This window comes from Myotis daubentonii, chromosome 15, assembly GCF_963259705.1.
Source record: "Myotis daubentonii chromosome 15, mMyoDau2.1, whole genome shotgun sequence".
NCBI classification, from domain to species: Eukaryota; Metazoa; Chordata; class Mammalia; order Chiroptera; family Vespertilionidae; genus Myotis; species Myotis daubentonii.
Window position 1 is genome coordinate 79,717 of NC_081854.1, and position 13,583 is coordinate 93,299.

At 67.7% G+C, this 13,583-nt stretch overlaps 3 protein-coding genes across 8 annotated transcripts; 2 read left to right on the plus strand and 1 right to left on the minus strand.

The window, feature by feature from the left end:
- Nucleotides 1–145: 145 nt before the first annotated feature.
- Nucleotides 146–3,179, plus strand: UBE2M (ubiquitin conjugating enzyme E2 M). The gene is made up of 6 exons (XM_059665611.1): nt 146–557; nt 1,551–1,645; nt 1,982–2,020; nt 2,112–2,215; nt 2,518–2,581; nt 2,666–3,179. Exons 1-6 carry the CDS (start codon nt 449–451, stop codon nt 2,804–2,806), a joined length of 552 nt encoding a protein of 183 aa, XP_059521594.1. The 5' UTR covers nt 146–448; the 3' UTR covers nt 2,807–3,179.
- Nucleotides 3,180–3,616: 437 nt separating this feature from the next.
- On the plus strand, nt 3,617–6,006 carry CHMP2A (charged multivesicular body protein 2A). 3 transcript variants are annotated; one of them, XM_059665607.1, is made up of 6 exons: nt 3,617–3,770; nt 4,364–4,560; nt 5,214–5,393; nt 5,461–5,591; nt 5,667–5,728; nt 5,817–6,006. In XM_059665607.1, the coding sequence occupies exons 2-6, from the start codon at nt 4,393–4,395 to the stop codon at nt 5,942–5,944; spliced, it is 669 nt and encodes a 222-aa protein (XP_059521590.1). In that variant the 5' UTR covers nt 3,617–3,770; nt 4,364–4,392; the 3' UTR covers nt 5,945–6,006. The 3 variants fall into 3 exon arrangements, with proteins under 3 accessions (XP_059521590.1, XP_059521591.1, XP_059521592.1); XM_059665608.1 differs by having other exon boundaries at nt 3,622–3,770; nt 4,376–4,560; XM_059665609.1 differs by having other exon boundaries at nt 3,640–3,770; nt 4,360–4,560.
- Nucleotides 6,007–6,455: 449 nt separating this feature from the next.
- On the minus strand, nt 6,456–12,316 carry TRIM28 (tripartite motif containing 28). 4 transcript variants are annotated; one of them, XM_059665562.1, is made up of 16 exons: nt 11,619–12,316; nt 11,174–11,286; nt 10,876–11,008; nt 9,410–9,545; nt 9,222–9,338; nt 9,021–9,135; nt 8,764–8,910; nt 8,578–8,692; nt 8,392–8,501; nt 8,269–8,305; nt 8,111–8,156; nt 7,787–8,036; nt 7,259–7,699; nt 7,079–7,165; nt 6,861–6,998; nt 6,456–6,771 (listed from the first exon to the last, which is right to left on the minus strand). In XM_059665562.1, exons 1-16 carry the CDS (start codon nt 11,983–11,985, stop codon nt 6,595–6,597), a joined length of 2,529 nt encoding a protein of 842 aa, XP_059521545.1. In that variant the 5' UTR covers nt 11,986–12,316; the 3' UTR covers nt 6,456–6,594. The 4 variants fall into 4 exon arrangements, with proteins under 4 accessions (XP_059521545.1, XP_059521543.1, XP_059521542.1 ...); XM_059665560.1 differs by having other exon boundaries at nt 8,111–8,159; XM_059665559.1 differs by having other exon boundaries at nt 11,174–11,289.
- Between the last annotated feature and the right edge of the window lie 1,267 nt (nt 12,317–13,583).

Here is a 13,583-nt window from a genome sequence, read left to right on the forward strand (position 1 = left end):
CCGGCCTCCTCCAGGACACGGCCGCCGCCACTGCGGTCGCCACCGCCTCCTTTCACCTCGAGCCGCATCCTCTTCACGGAGGGAGCGAGGGAGCGGACAGGCGGTGCGGCCCAGGGAGCCCGCGGCCGCAGCGGGGCCTGAGCGACCGGAGCGGGCGAGGGGGCGGAGGGAGCGGCCGGTGGGGGCGGGGCGAGGGGGCCGAGGACAGCCGAGTCGGCCCGAGTGCCGCCGAGCGAGGCCGAGGCGCCGGGCCAGGCCGGAGCCGGACTACGGGAGCCGACGCGGGCCGCGCTGTGGGCGCGGAGCGGCGCGGCAGGCCGGACGGGCCGCGGCAGCAGCGGAGGAGGCCGCGTCGGCCGGTCCGAGTGGCGGAGGCGGCGCGGGCAGCGGCGGGGGGCCGGGCGGCCGGGGTCCCGGGCCCCGCGGCGGCGGCGGCGGCGGCAGCAGGATGATCAAGCTGTTCTCGCTGAAGCAGCAGAAGAAGGAGGAGGAGTCGGCGGGCGGCACCAAGGGCAGCAGCAAGAAAGCGTCGGCGGCGCAGCTGCGGATCCAGAAGGGTAGGGGTCGGGGGGTGGGGTGGGGTCGGAAGTCCGGGACCGGGGGCGGGGGGGTGGCGAGGGAGTCGGCGGGGGGGCACTGCGCGCGCGGGGGTCGGTGGGGTCGGAGGTCAGGGCCTGGGTGATGGGGACCAGCGGTGGGGTGATGCAGTCAGCGGCGTTTCAGGGACTGGGGGCACCGGATGGGGCATTCGGGGTGCTCAGAAAGCCGGGCGCCTGGTATTGGGGACCGAGGCGGGGGTCCGGCGGGCACCGGATGGCAGGCAGAGGAGAGGGGAGAGCAGTGGGCTGCGCTGGGGTCCCCGGGAACGTGCGAGTCAGACGCGGGAGCAGGTTTCAGGGCTTGGGATTCATGTGGTCCGATTGGGTGACAGGAGGAGGAGGCAGGGCTAGGGGTGCCAGAGAGGATCAGACAGGACTGGTGGAGGTGGGAGGCCGGGGCCTCCCGGGTCGGGGGGTCAGAACGGAAGCTGGGTTTGGGGTGACAGGCAGGGAGAAGAGAGGAGGGATGGTTGGGACCCGGGATTGGTGAGGGGGTGATACGGGATAAGAGGGGCAGGGTCCTTGAGTTTGGGTGGACAGGTGGGGACCAGCAGAGTCCACTAGATAATGGGTTATGACTGCAGATCCTGGGGTTTGAGGCAGTCAGAGGCTTTTGGGGAACACTTGGGAGTGAGGGCTGCTAGGGGCTGGGTTGGGGGGCCCAGCTGTTGAGTAAAGGGATTTGGGGCTGTGGGTCCAGAGGGCCTGGAGTTCACGCTGGGCAGACGCTAGGCCACAGGCACCTTTGAATTTGCATGTTTGGGTGTGTGTGGATCCAGAAGATCCTGCTTGCAGTCTGGGGAGGGGAGCAGGGAGAGGGTTGGGGGTGTGGGGCACAGCCCGGGACAGAGCCCCAGGGTCCAGGAGGAGACCGTGGGGCCTGCTGAACACCCTCCTCTCTCCTCCCGCTTCCTTGCCTCTTTGTTCCCCGTCTCTGCTGTACGAACCCAGACATAAACGAGCTGAACTTGCCCAAGACGTGTGACATCAGCTTCTCAGACCCGGACGACCTCCTCAACTTCAAGCTGGTTATCTGTCCTGATGAGGTGAGGACACACCCAGGCACTGGCTGGGCCATGGGTGGGCAAACACTTTGACTCAAGGGCCACAATGGGTTCTTAAACTGGACCGGAGGCCGGAACAAAAGCATGGATGGAGTGTTTGTGTGAACGAATATAAATTCAAAGTAAACATCATTACATGAAAGGGTACGGTCTTTTTTTTTTTAGTTTTATTCATTTCAAACGGGCCGGATCCGGCCCGCGGGCCGTAGTTTGCCCACAGCTGGGCTGGGCCCTGGCCCGTCCTGAGGAGGGAGACCTGGCTCACCTGCCAGGCCCTGCAGGACGCGCGCTAGGGCCTTCCTCCTCTCTTCCTCGCAGGGCTTCTACAAGAGCGGGAAGTTCGTGTTCAGTTTTAAGGTGAGTCTCAGGTGGGCTGAGGAGGCAACAGCTGAGGCCCCGCCAGACCCTGGTGGGCGCCTCTCCACCTCCCGTCTCTTCCCGGAGCCAGGTGGGCCAGGGTTACCCGCACGACCCCCCCAAGGTGAAGTGTGAGACGATGGTCTATCATCCCAACATCGACCTCGAGGGCAACGTCTGCCTCAACATCCTCAGGTGAAGGCGCCCCCACCCCCCACCCCACCCCCGCCTTGCCGGCGGGGCCCCTCACGGCCTCGCACTGAGCCAGTGTCCAGCCCGTTCCTCCCGCTGTGGTCTGTGTCCCTGTGCCTCTGCATTTGTTTCCTTCCTGTGGCTTGACCTTGACTGTCTCCCTGGCTGGTGCTGCTCTGTGTGCGCCTCCCCCCGGCCTCATGGCCACCCTGTCCTGTGCCCTGGGCCTGACCTGTCCCGTCCCAGCAGGGCCTGTGGCGGCCGCCCCCCCACCGGCCCCTGAACCTCATGCTCTCTGCCCACAGAGAGGACTGGAAGCCAGTCCTTACGATAAACTCCATAATTTATGGCCTGCAGTATCTCTTCTTGGTGAGTAGGGGCGGTGCGTAGGGCTGGAGAGGTGGGCGCCTCTGCCCCTCAGGCCTGTTGACCCCCCCCTCCTACTGGCCACAGGAGCCCAACCCTGAAGACCCACTGAACAAGGAAGCCGCTGAGGTCCTGCAGAACAACCGACGACTGTTCGAGCAGAACGTGCAGCGCTCCATGCGCGGCGGCTACATCGGCTCCACCTACTTTGAGCGCTGCCTGAAATAGGGTCGGCGCACACCCACCCCTGCCAGGGCCACAGCCCCGGCGTCCCCTACAAATATTTATTGGGGGCCACAGGTGGAGGGATGGGGCAGCAGGTGGGGCCATTCCACGCCCTGGCCTTGCCTCCCCTTCCTGCCACCGGCTCCTAGTTATTTTTTTTTTAACCACCATGTGATTAAGGTCGGAGCTGCCTCCGCCCGACCCGCTCAGCGATGGGAAATGAATTGGCTTGTCTAGCCCCCCGCTGGGTGCCGCACAGCCTCCCACTCTGGGCTCTGGGGTGGGTGGCCAAGGGGACTGGGTGGCTGGGGCCCCGCCACCCCATTCCTCCACCACTGGAGGTCCCGCCAGGCTATTAAAGGGGAATGTTACTGCATGGCCTCCGCCTCTTCCTTCTGTGGGGCGGGAGGGCCGGCGAGGTCCACCTAGGCTCCTGGGATGAGAGTGTGGTCGCAGGTGGCACTGGGGCGCCTCTCAGAAGGGTGCCCAGTGCTGAGGGCTGGGTGGGGCCGTTCCCCTCGGGGTCCCGCTGCCAGTCGCCCCCCGCCCCCTCTGCCTGGGGGCGGGGGGCCTGCCTGCTGCGACCGGGTGCCTGAGAGCCGGGGACATCAGGGAGGAGTCCGAGTTCCTGAATTAGCCGCCCCTCGGTGCGTGGTGTGGCGGGATGTCGGACCTGCGGCTCCGGGCGTGGCTCGACTCGGGCTAACCTGTGCACACCCTCCGCCGGTCGCGGGGAAATGGGGACCAGGGCGCATGCGCGTGAGCGCCGGCCAGCGGCAGAGCGCGTGCGTGTTTTTACCGCCTCGCCTTCCGGGGGTGGGCGGGGCCTGCGACGTCAGAGCGTTTAATCCGGAAGCGGCGGCGGCAGAGGCGACTGAACCGGGGGGCTGTCGGTGGTGGGCGCTCCCGGGATTCGAGCGAGAGGCTCGTAACCCGGAAGCGGAAGCGGGTTCCCGTCCCAGCTTCGGTGAGTGGCCCCTACCAGGCCTCGGGTCCCGGGTGGGCGCGTGGGCGGCCAGGTACGAGGGGGCCTCGCCCTTCCCCGGGCCCTGGCCTCACGGTCGGGGCGCCCACAGCCGCCTTGTTGTCGGCGCGCGGGGCCCCGCCCCCCGTTGGTGCACAGAGGCCCCCGACGCCCCCCGCGTCCCCCCGTTTACCCTCCGCAACCGGGTTTCCTTAGCTTTAGCGTTCAGGTCTCCCGATCGGAACGGCGTCCCTACACTGTCAGCTCGGCACTCGGGGCCCCAACACTGCCCTGAGCCCAGCGTCCAGGGGACCCCCGACCGCCCCCCTCCAGTCTCCCGCCGGGACAGCCGGCGTCACCCGGCTGCAGGGCTCCGGGCGCCGATGGAGAGGGGCTGGCGTGGGCGCGCTCAGTCCGCACCCTGCTGTCGCCGGTGCCCCTGGAGCACCCACCCCCACACTTCGGGCCGCGCGCTCTGGCTTCCATTCAGCCTCCTTCCCTGTTCCCCCTCCCCGCTTTAAACACTGCCTCCTGTCTGGCCCCTCCATTCCTGCTGCCTTTGCCGCCGCTCTGGGCCCCATGCCGACCGCAGCTAGGCTTCCCACCAGGGGCGGGCCCCGCCGCCATGGACCTGTTGTTTGGGCGCCGAAAAACGCCGGAGGAGCTGCTGCGACAGAACCAGCGGGCCCTGAACCGCGCCATGCGGGAGCTGGACCGTGAGCGGCAGAAGCTGGAGACCCAGGAGAAGAAAATCATCGCGGACATCAAGAAGATGGCCAAGCAGGGCCAGATGGTGAGCTCGGGGCGGAGGCGGGGCGCCGGGCGAGGTGCTCGGGCACTGAGGGCGGCCAGCAGCCGGCGGGTATCGCCTCCAGGGAGGCTGGTGCTTCCAGGAAAGCGGAGAGAAGGGTGAGCTCGGCTCCCCCGTCTGGGGGCCAATAGGGCCGCCTCCCTGGAGGTGATACCCGAGGCAAAGCCTGAGGAATGAAGATGATGATCAGGTGGCATCCAGGCAGCACATGTCAGATGAGAAGTGATGGTGTGGGGAGGGGAGGGGGAGCGGAAGGGCTGATTGCAGGAGACGCAGGCTGACCCTGCCTGAGCCAGAGCGAGCCGAGCCTGTGGTGGCTGAGGAGCTGGGTGAGCTGGGGTGTGGGCAAGGCCAGGAAGGGGTTGAGGGCTGAGGGTCAGGCCTGGGGAGAGGTGGAAGGGCAGCAGATTCTTGGCCACAGGGGAACTCGGAACGGGTGTTGTTAACACGTTAAGCGCCCAGCCTGTTTTGTCTTCCGGGCGCTTAATGTGTTAAGGGGGGCCTCAGGCACAGGGTCCGAGAAGTGAGGAGCCGTGCAGTGGCTGCTGGGAGCAGTGTGAGCACTGGGTTTAGCCACGGGGAGGCCTCGGAAGTTCTCCACTGAACGTGGCTCCCTGCCAACTCTGTCCCCTCAGGACGCTGTGCGCATCATGGCCAAGGACCTGGTGCGCACACGGCGTTACGTGCGCAAGTTCGTGCTGATGCGGGCCAACATCCAGGCTGTGTCCCTCAAGATCCAGACACTCAAGTCCAACAACTCCATGGCGCAAGCCATGAAGGGTGTCACCAAGGCCATGGGCACCATGAACAGACAGGTGCGTCCCTCCCGTCCCCCTCGCCGCCCCACACCTCGGGGCCACACTCACCCTCCCCCCATTGCAGCTGAAGTTGCCCCAGATCCAGAAGATCATGATGGAGTTCGAGAGGCAGGCAGAGATCATGGACATGAAGGAGGAGATGATGAACGATGCCATCGACGACGCCATGGGAGACGAGGACGACGAAGAGGAGAGGTTTGTGGACACCAGGTGGGGGAGGGGATGGAGACCTGGCCCCCAGCGGGACTGACCCGCGTTCTCCATCCCCAGTGATGCTGTGGTGTCCCAGGTCCTGGACGAGCTGGGACTGAGCCTGACAGACGAACTATCCAGTGAGTGCATCTGGCCTTGGGCCCTGACCCCACCCCGACCCCCTCTGCCTTGCTGCTCTCACAGGGGCTCCAACCCCTCTCCCTGCAGACCTCCCCTCCACCGGCGGCTCCCTCAGTGTGGCTGCTGGAGGGAAGAAAGCAGAGGCCGCGGCCTCCGCCCTGGTGGACGCCGACGCAGACCTGGAGGAGCGGCTCAAGAACCTGCGGAGGGACTGACTGCTCCGGGCCCCAGGGCCTGCTCGCTGTACCCCTTCCGCAATAAAAGAGATTGGACACTAGTCCCTGGGCCTGTGTGACTGGCCTCGTGTGGGCCAGACCGGGGTCCCTTGGGCAGGAGTCACTCAGGGCGGGTCAGTGTGGCTGCCCAAGGGATCGAGTGCCAGACGCGTTGGGGGAGGGGGGGCTGGGAGGACAAGCATGGACTGACCCCTCCCAGGCTTCCAGCACCTCAGCCTCCACAGCACCACCTCCAGACGGGTGGTGCCCACTCCGCTTGGCCAACAGGAGTCGGCCCACCAGCTCAGGTGGTCACAGGCCAGTGCAGGACAAGCCTCGTGTGGGGCCTCCCAGAAAACGAGGGTGCTCCTCCATCACTCTTCCCACTCCCTGGGCATCGGACAGCTGGGAACGAGTGGCCCCGGCCCTACTCGGCCTACAGAGCTTGGGAGGGATAGATGTTCGCAGAGATCAGACCCAGAAAAACTGCCCCCACCACCAAGACACGAGGAACTTGTGACATTTTTATTAAATCCACAGAAGTAAAAACCATATTGTGAGGGGCCGGGGAATGGGGCTACCAAGGAATGGGAGCCAGACCACCAGAGGGGAAGGGCAGGGCTGACAGGACACACCCAGGCTGAGCTGGCTCAGGGGCCATCACCAGGGCCACTGGACAGCTCCTGGGAGCTCAGGCCGGCACCAGGCAGGCTCAGCGGTGGGGGCTCCACCAGGACAGCAGAGAACTTGGTGTCACCAAAGGCCTCATTCATCCGAGTCTCAAAGAAGCGCTGCAGGCCGATGATGGACTGCACGTCCGCCTTGTCCTGGGCACACAGAGGTGGGCGGTGGGTTCCCACTCTCCCCAGCCCCAGCCCCAGCCCCAGCCCCAGCCCCAGCCCTCGCACAGACTCACCTCTGTCAGCTTGTTGAACTGCTTGAACATTCGGCCCACATCCTGGGCAAACTCTTGAGGGGAGCTGTAGGGGGGCGACAGCTTCTCCTGGAGGCGGGCGCGGATCAGGGTCAGGTCCAATGTGCCACCAGGCTGATCCTAAAAGGCAGAGGCCACAGACTAAAGGTGAGGCCAGGCAGCCATGCCCCCCACACCCCACCCCAGGGCCCAGGACTCACCACAGAAAAGCTGGAGTCGGTAGCCAGCTGGTGCAGGGGCCGGCAGGGCTCGTGGCAGAAAAGGGCCAGCAGGACACGCTCACACTTCTGTGGACAGTCGGGCAGGACTCATCAGAGCACAGTTGCAAACGGGAGCGGAGCATGCAGCTGCTGAGCAGCCAAGGGAACGGCCCCCCTCACCTGCTGGTTGGCTGGTGAGAGCTTGGCCACCACACCACTGCTGTCCCCACCGTCCAGGCTCAGGCTGCCATCCTCCTCCTTCAGGTCAGGCAGCACGTGGCAGAGCGAGCAGCTCCACTCCTCCCCGGGCACATCCTGCAGGGCCGGCAGGTGGCAGTCCAGGTGGAAGCAGAACTCGCACTGGTTGCACATGACCAGGTCGCCTGGCTTCTGACAGACGCGGCAGATGGTGGCACTGTCATCCAGGGCACCAGGGCCGCCAGCTGGGGCTGAGGTGCCCTCTGGAGCCACCACCTCCAGGCCAGAGCTGGTGCTGCCACTGGGGGAGACCAGGCGGGGACCCTCCGCACCGGGGCCCTCCGCCAGAGCCATCAGCACAGGCTTGGTCTCCAGGCCCTCGGTGGCAGGCGGGGCGCCGATGGCAGCCTCTGTCTCTTCCTCCTGGAAGGAGATTCTGGGGTTCAGCAGGGTGCAGGACTCAGCAGAGGTCCTCTATCTACCAGCCACTTCAACTGGGGACAGGCTCACCTTGACAATGGCCATGCCAGGCAGGGGCTGGGCACCAGGGGTGCCAGGCGCAGTCCCCGGCTGCCCGGCAGCAGCAGCTGCAGCCCCGCGCTCAATGACAATCAGGTTGTAGTCCTCGGTGGTGCTGCCTGGGAAGACCTTGAAGACTGGCGGCTGGCTGTCAGCTGTGAGGTCAAGATCCAGGCGCTCGAGGCTCACCCGGGGCACCTTGCGCATGAGGCCGCTCACTTCACCCTCACCTGAGCGGGACCTGCGGGGGCAGCTTGGTGTCAACACCCCTACCTGTCCCTATGCCCACTGGCTCCAAAGGACAGCCACACTCACCGTTTCATGCCTGACACATGGGGCTCTGCACTCATGTAAGAGTCATCTGCTCAGAAGACAGAGGGGGGGATGGTGGGTGGGTGGAGCTGGCGCCCTGGAGCTCTCCCACCTACCCACAGACCAGACCCAGACCCAGACCCAGACCCAGACCCACTCACCTGACGCAAAGCCATAGCCTTCCTGCACGTCCATGGGCTGCAGACAAAAAGCAGATGGACTTCAGTGGGCAGGTGTCCCAGAGGACCCCCCCCCTCCTCCCCAGGGCCCCTGGCCCTGCTCACCTGGCTGCCGCCAGAGCCCTGCTTGCTGCTCAAGGGTCCCGGAGCCCGGGGAGGGGCCATGGGCGCAGGGCCCGTGGAGTTGGTGCCAGGACGCTCCGCCACGATCTTGCCTGCAGGAAGGAGACACGCATGAGGCACGGTTCCTGGAGAGCCGGTCAGGGCGGCAAGAGGGCGACCAGGACCCACCGAAGGCCTCGGCGCTCTTGGTCCAGGCGTTGAGGTCCCACTGGAACTTCATCTCGCCGTGGGGCTCCACGGGGTCCACGATCATCTTGAGAGCCCGGTGCAGCTGGAAGTAGATCTGAGGGTGGAGGGAGGGGCGTGAGCTCCTGGCAGGAGGTGCCTGAGCCCCCACGGGCACCCAGCACACACCAGCTTCTTGGAGAGCAGCAGGGCCGTGTTGTTGTCGCTCTCCAGAGCCCAGGAGGCGAAGCGCAGGATGTGCTCCTGGTGCTTCTGGATCTTGGTCATGGTCCAGTGCTGCCGCTCCAGGCGCTCCTGCTGCCCCTCCGTTACCTTCTGCGCCCAGGAGAGGGGGTGTCAGGAGGGAAGAGGGCCAGGGTCCTCCCCATGCAAGGACGGAGCCAGCAGAGGGTGCCTGTCCCCGGGGCCCTCCCCTGCAGGTGTACCTGGGCATCATTGACCAGCACGCGGCCCCGCTTGTTCAGCTCCTTCATGATCTGCAGGATAGCCATCTTAACGTCCACCTGGACGCGCTTCTGCACGTCGGACACTTGGCGAATGCTGGGGGAGGGTGGGCCAGGTTAGGTCTGGTCAGGCAGATGGCAGCAGCTCAGGGGGACGCCCCCATGGTCCTGGCATTCACTTACGAGCTGCGAACCTCCTTGGTGTTCTTCTGCAGGGTGGCATGCTTGTCCCCGAGGCGCTTCACCAGCGAGGCCAGGAGCTTGCGCTGGTTCCTCACGGCGTCCTCCAGGAACTGGTACCTGAGGGCAGACAGAGGTGAGCCTGGGCGCTGAGCACGGAACAGGCAGGGCCCCCACCCCTCGGGACTCACTGGTGGTCCTTGTGGGCGTTGAGCTGGCAGTCCCGGCAGGTGAGGGTGTCGCAGCTCTCGCAGAACAGCACCAGCGGCTCGTGCTTGTGCACGCTGCAGTACACGGTGCGCTCCCCATCTCGGGACTTGGCTGGCCCTGGGGAACAGGTGCCGTGAGGACAGCGCATCCTCGGCACCTCCAGCTGCAGGGACCTCACTCCTGTCTACTGTGAACCCCAGAGGGCCCTGCCAGGGTGGCCAGGGAAGGGCACAGGCCCCCGAGGCCAAGTCCTTGCTCTCAAAACCCTCTGCCCAAGCCCAGCTGAGACCCCCCCCACACAGGTCAGTCCCACTTCCAGCTCCAGGAGATGCAGTGTGAGGAGGATGGACACGGGGAGCTTCTCTGCCTCCAACAGCCCCCCTTCTCCTCCACTCAGCTGGCTGTCCAGCAAGGGGGGGATTCCAGAGGCTGTGGCAGCCCAGCACAAAGAATGTTTGCTTCCTGGCACACACAGGCGTCAAACCAGGGCCTAGAGACCACTGCTCGGGGGTGGTGCCCTCCCCGCTCCTACAAGCACAGGCCCACAGGGGCCTTGTGAGCCTGAGGCTGGGAGGCGAGATGTCAGCCCTGGTTGCTGGGACAGGTGCAGGCCCCTCCTGTGAGGGAGGGTGCGGAGCTCAATTAAACCACCCAATGGGGACACCTTCCGGTCCCACCTCAGAGCCTGTCACCACGAGGAAGCTGTTTGGGAATCCGGTCCTTTCCTCCCCAAATCCACAGACATCCCACCTACACCAACCCTTCCCGACAGGCCAGCCAGGCTGGGTCCTTCCAATACTGCCTCCTCCTGTGCCCTGACCTCTGCCTGAACCCCAGGATCCTGAGACCTCCCTCACCCCTCCCCCCTCCTCCCTTCCCCCTCCTCCCCCCAGTACCGTCCTGGGCCAGAGCAGCCAGGGCAACTACCGAAGGGCCACTGGTGGGGAGTTACAGACCAGAACCCAAGGCAGACTCAGGAAGTCATCCGGCCTGTCTTCACGCCACTGACAGCAGCCACAGGAGGTGTGGAAGCCCCATGACCTTGCAGATAAAACCCTCCAGGACTCACTGCAGGTTCCAGCCCGAGGGCTCTCTCAGCTCCTGAGGCAGTTCCAGCCACAGGCCTCTCGCCCAGAGTCCTGAGCCAGGTGCCAGGCGCCAGGTCACCCCAGGTCCAGGAGGCCCCTCGCTTTCCAGGTCCTCACACTCACTTCAGCCTCTGCACCTGCCAGTCCCTCCAGCAGCGGCTCTTCCCCTCCCTGGGGCTTCCCTGACCCACTCCCCCACCCCCTCTGGCCGCTCCCCTCCCACCTGGACCAGTAGAGCCCCCACTCCTGCCCTGGCCTTTGCAGTCCTGTCCCCCAGAGAAGCTCCAGGGCCCACCCCCCGCAGCCACGTCATCCGCGGCGACAGCAGGCCCAGGGCGGGCCTCCCCGCGGGCGCGTACCGGTGGAGCGCACGGTGTGGTCCTTGGTGTACTTCACCCGCTGGTGCGCCTCCACGCAGGTCTCACACAGGGGCTCGGAGCACTCCACGCAGTAGCTGGTGGCCGGGGCGTTGTCCTCGCAGCTGGTGCAGCACTGGGGGCGAAGGCAGAGTCAGGGCGCCCCCCAAAGGCTCCCAGTTACACCGCGGGCAGCCTAAGGGGCTGGGGCGGGTGGTGCCTTCGCAGGCGGCGCAGAGCCTCCTCGCAGGGGGAGAAGCCCGGAGCGGGTGCCGCTCCCCACGGCCCGGGCAGCACCCACCTGGTTCGCGTCCTGGGAGTCCGCGGGGGCCTTGCTGCCGCTGTCGCGCATGAAGTAGTTCTCCACAATGTCTTTGGAGAAGCACTGCTGCTTACACACGGGACAGTCCACGACTGCTGAGGGCGGGGAAGAGCCAGGCATTGCAGGTCGCAGCCGGGAAACCGACCCTCCCCCGCCGGCCCCCAGCCTCTGCCCCACGCTGGGCCGCCCCGCCCCTCCGGCCGGGGCCAGAACCTTCCATCAAACTGGAAGCAGACGCCCCCACCCCCATCGCAGCACCGGGCCCAGACCCCACGGCTCACACGCCACCCGACCCTGCGTGCTTCCCGGCCTCCATCCCTGTCCTCCGGCCGAGGCGGTCCCCCACCGACGCCGCGCTGAGAGCGAACCCCAACCTGCGCGCAGCCGGGGCTGGAGGTGGGGGAGGGGTTCCGACGGGACTCACCGGCTCCGTCGCCCGCCGCCCCGGCGTCCCCCGAGCTGTTGGCGGCGGCCGGCGCGGGGGGCCCGAGGCAGGCGCTGCAGGCCGAGTGCAGGCAGGGCAGCAGGCGCGGCTCCCGATCGGGCCGCAGGCGCTCCCGGCACACGCCGCAGTGCTCCAGCAGCTCCAGCGCCTCGCCGCCGCCCCCCGCGGGCGACGACGCCGAGGCCGAGGCCGAGGCCGAGCCCGAGGCCGCTGCAGGGGCCGCAGTCGAAGCCGCGGCCGCGGCGGGGGCGCGCTTATCGCCGCCCGCCGAGCCCTCGCTCGGGCCCGGGCTGCTCGAGGCGGCTGTCGCCGCCGCGGCCGAGGCCGCTGCCGCCGAGGCCGCCATTCACACGCCGCCGGGGGCGCCCAGGGGGGGAAGGAGGGGCTCGGGCCTGCCGCGCAGGCGCAGACACGCTCGCCGCCAACGGCTGGGTCGGCGCCGCCGCTGCCGCCGCGAGGCCGACGCTGCCGTGCGCCGCCTGGGACGCCGCCCGCTGCGCGCGGGGCGCTGCCGAGGCCCGGTCCGCCGCTGCCTGCTCGCGCTGCGCCGCCGCCGCCGCCCGCGTCTGCTCCTCAATGGCCGCCGAGACCCCGGACGCGCGCCACGCGACCAGCCGCTCGCCGCGCGCCCCTCGCAGAAAGAGCCGTGGCTGGGGGGCGGGACAGAAATAACTGGCGCCGCCGCCGCTGCGCACGCGCACTGGCAGGCTCGCGGCCGGGGGCGGAACCCAGGCGGGGCTGCGCACCCGGACGCCAGTGCGCACGCGCCTCAGCGGGGTCCGCCCTCCGCCGCCTGCACCGCCTGGCCAGGTCCAGGAGGAAGGGGCGGGGCCTGCGTGACGTCGTCCCTGCCTGGGGGCGGGGCGCGCGCGCCGCATTTAAAGCGCGTTCCCCGCCCCTCCGCCGCGCAACCCGCCGCGGGTCGGCTTGATCCTGTCGGCGGACCCCGCCTCCACCGCAGGCCCCGCCTCCACCGCAGGCCCCGCCCCTTCGGCGGCCCGGAGACGTCACCGGCATCGCCAGACGGGGAGGGGCCGAGACTGGGAGGGGAGGCCAGCCAGGGAGAGGGGCGGGGGTCCCCATCCCAGAAGGCCGTGCTGTCCAGAGCCCCGAGGCTGTTTCCTATTTTTATTGTTTTTTAAAAATGTATTTTCACAGATTTAAGACGGGGAGGTAGAGGGAGGGAGAAACAGCCACGAAGAAGAAAGAAAACACCGGAGGCACCGGGGACGAGAGGGCGTCACCCAGCGGCTGCCTCCCGCACGCCCCGCACGCCCCGCACGGGGATGCAGCCCGCAGCCCGGGCCTGTGCCCTCCGGGCTCACAGGCCGACTCTCAACCTCCCAGCCTCACCGGCCCAGCCCTATTTTTTTAATCTTTTTGTTGTTTAACGTCAAACACACGGGAACCGGCCCAGCCCGCCGGCTCCCAGGAGGCAGCACAGGCTCGGTCCGCAAGGCCGTTCCGGGCGGGCCGACCCTCCCCGCGGGCCCCGGTCCCGGGCGGGAGGAGAGTCGGGGCGGATCGGGTGCGAAGGGGTGGCCCCGGGCGGGTGCGGAGCCGCCGGGCCTGCAGGTCCAGCCCGGACCCGCCCGCCTCCCGGGCTCGCACCCGCCTCCCGCCCCTCGGGCGCCCGCACGTGGCGGCGGGGGCGTGGCGGGCGATCGGGCCGGGTGCGGCTTTGTTCCCCGTGGGGCCGGGGCCGTGGGCTGTGTGCGCGCGGCCTTTGTTCCAGCCCGGCCCCGCCCCTCCGCCCGCCGCAGGGCCCCGCCGCCCCCCCCCCCCGCTGGACCCCCGCTTCCTCCCTGGGGTACCGGGACCCGGGAAGGAAAGTGGGTGCTGGCACCGCCCTGGGGGAGCCGGGCATCCTGACTAATGGCTGCTGGACTCTGCACGGCCCATCGCCCCTGGGCTTCCGGGGTGGGGGGTCCAGGGACCAGCGAG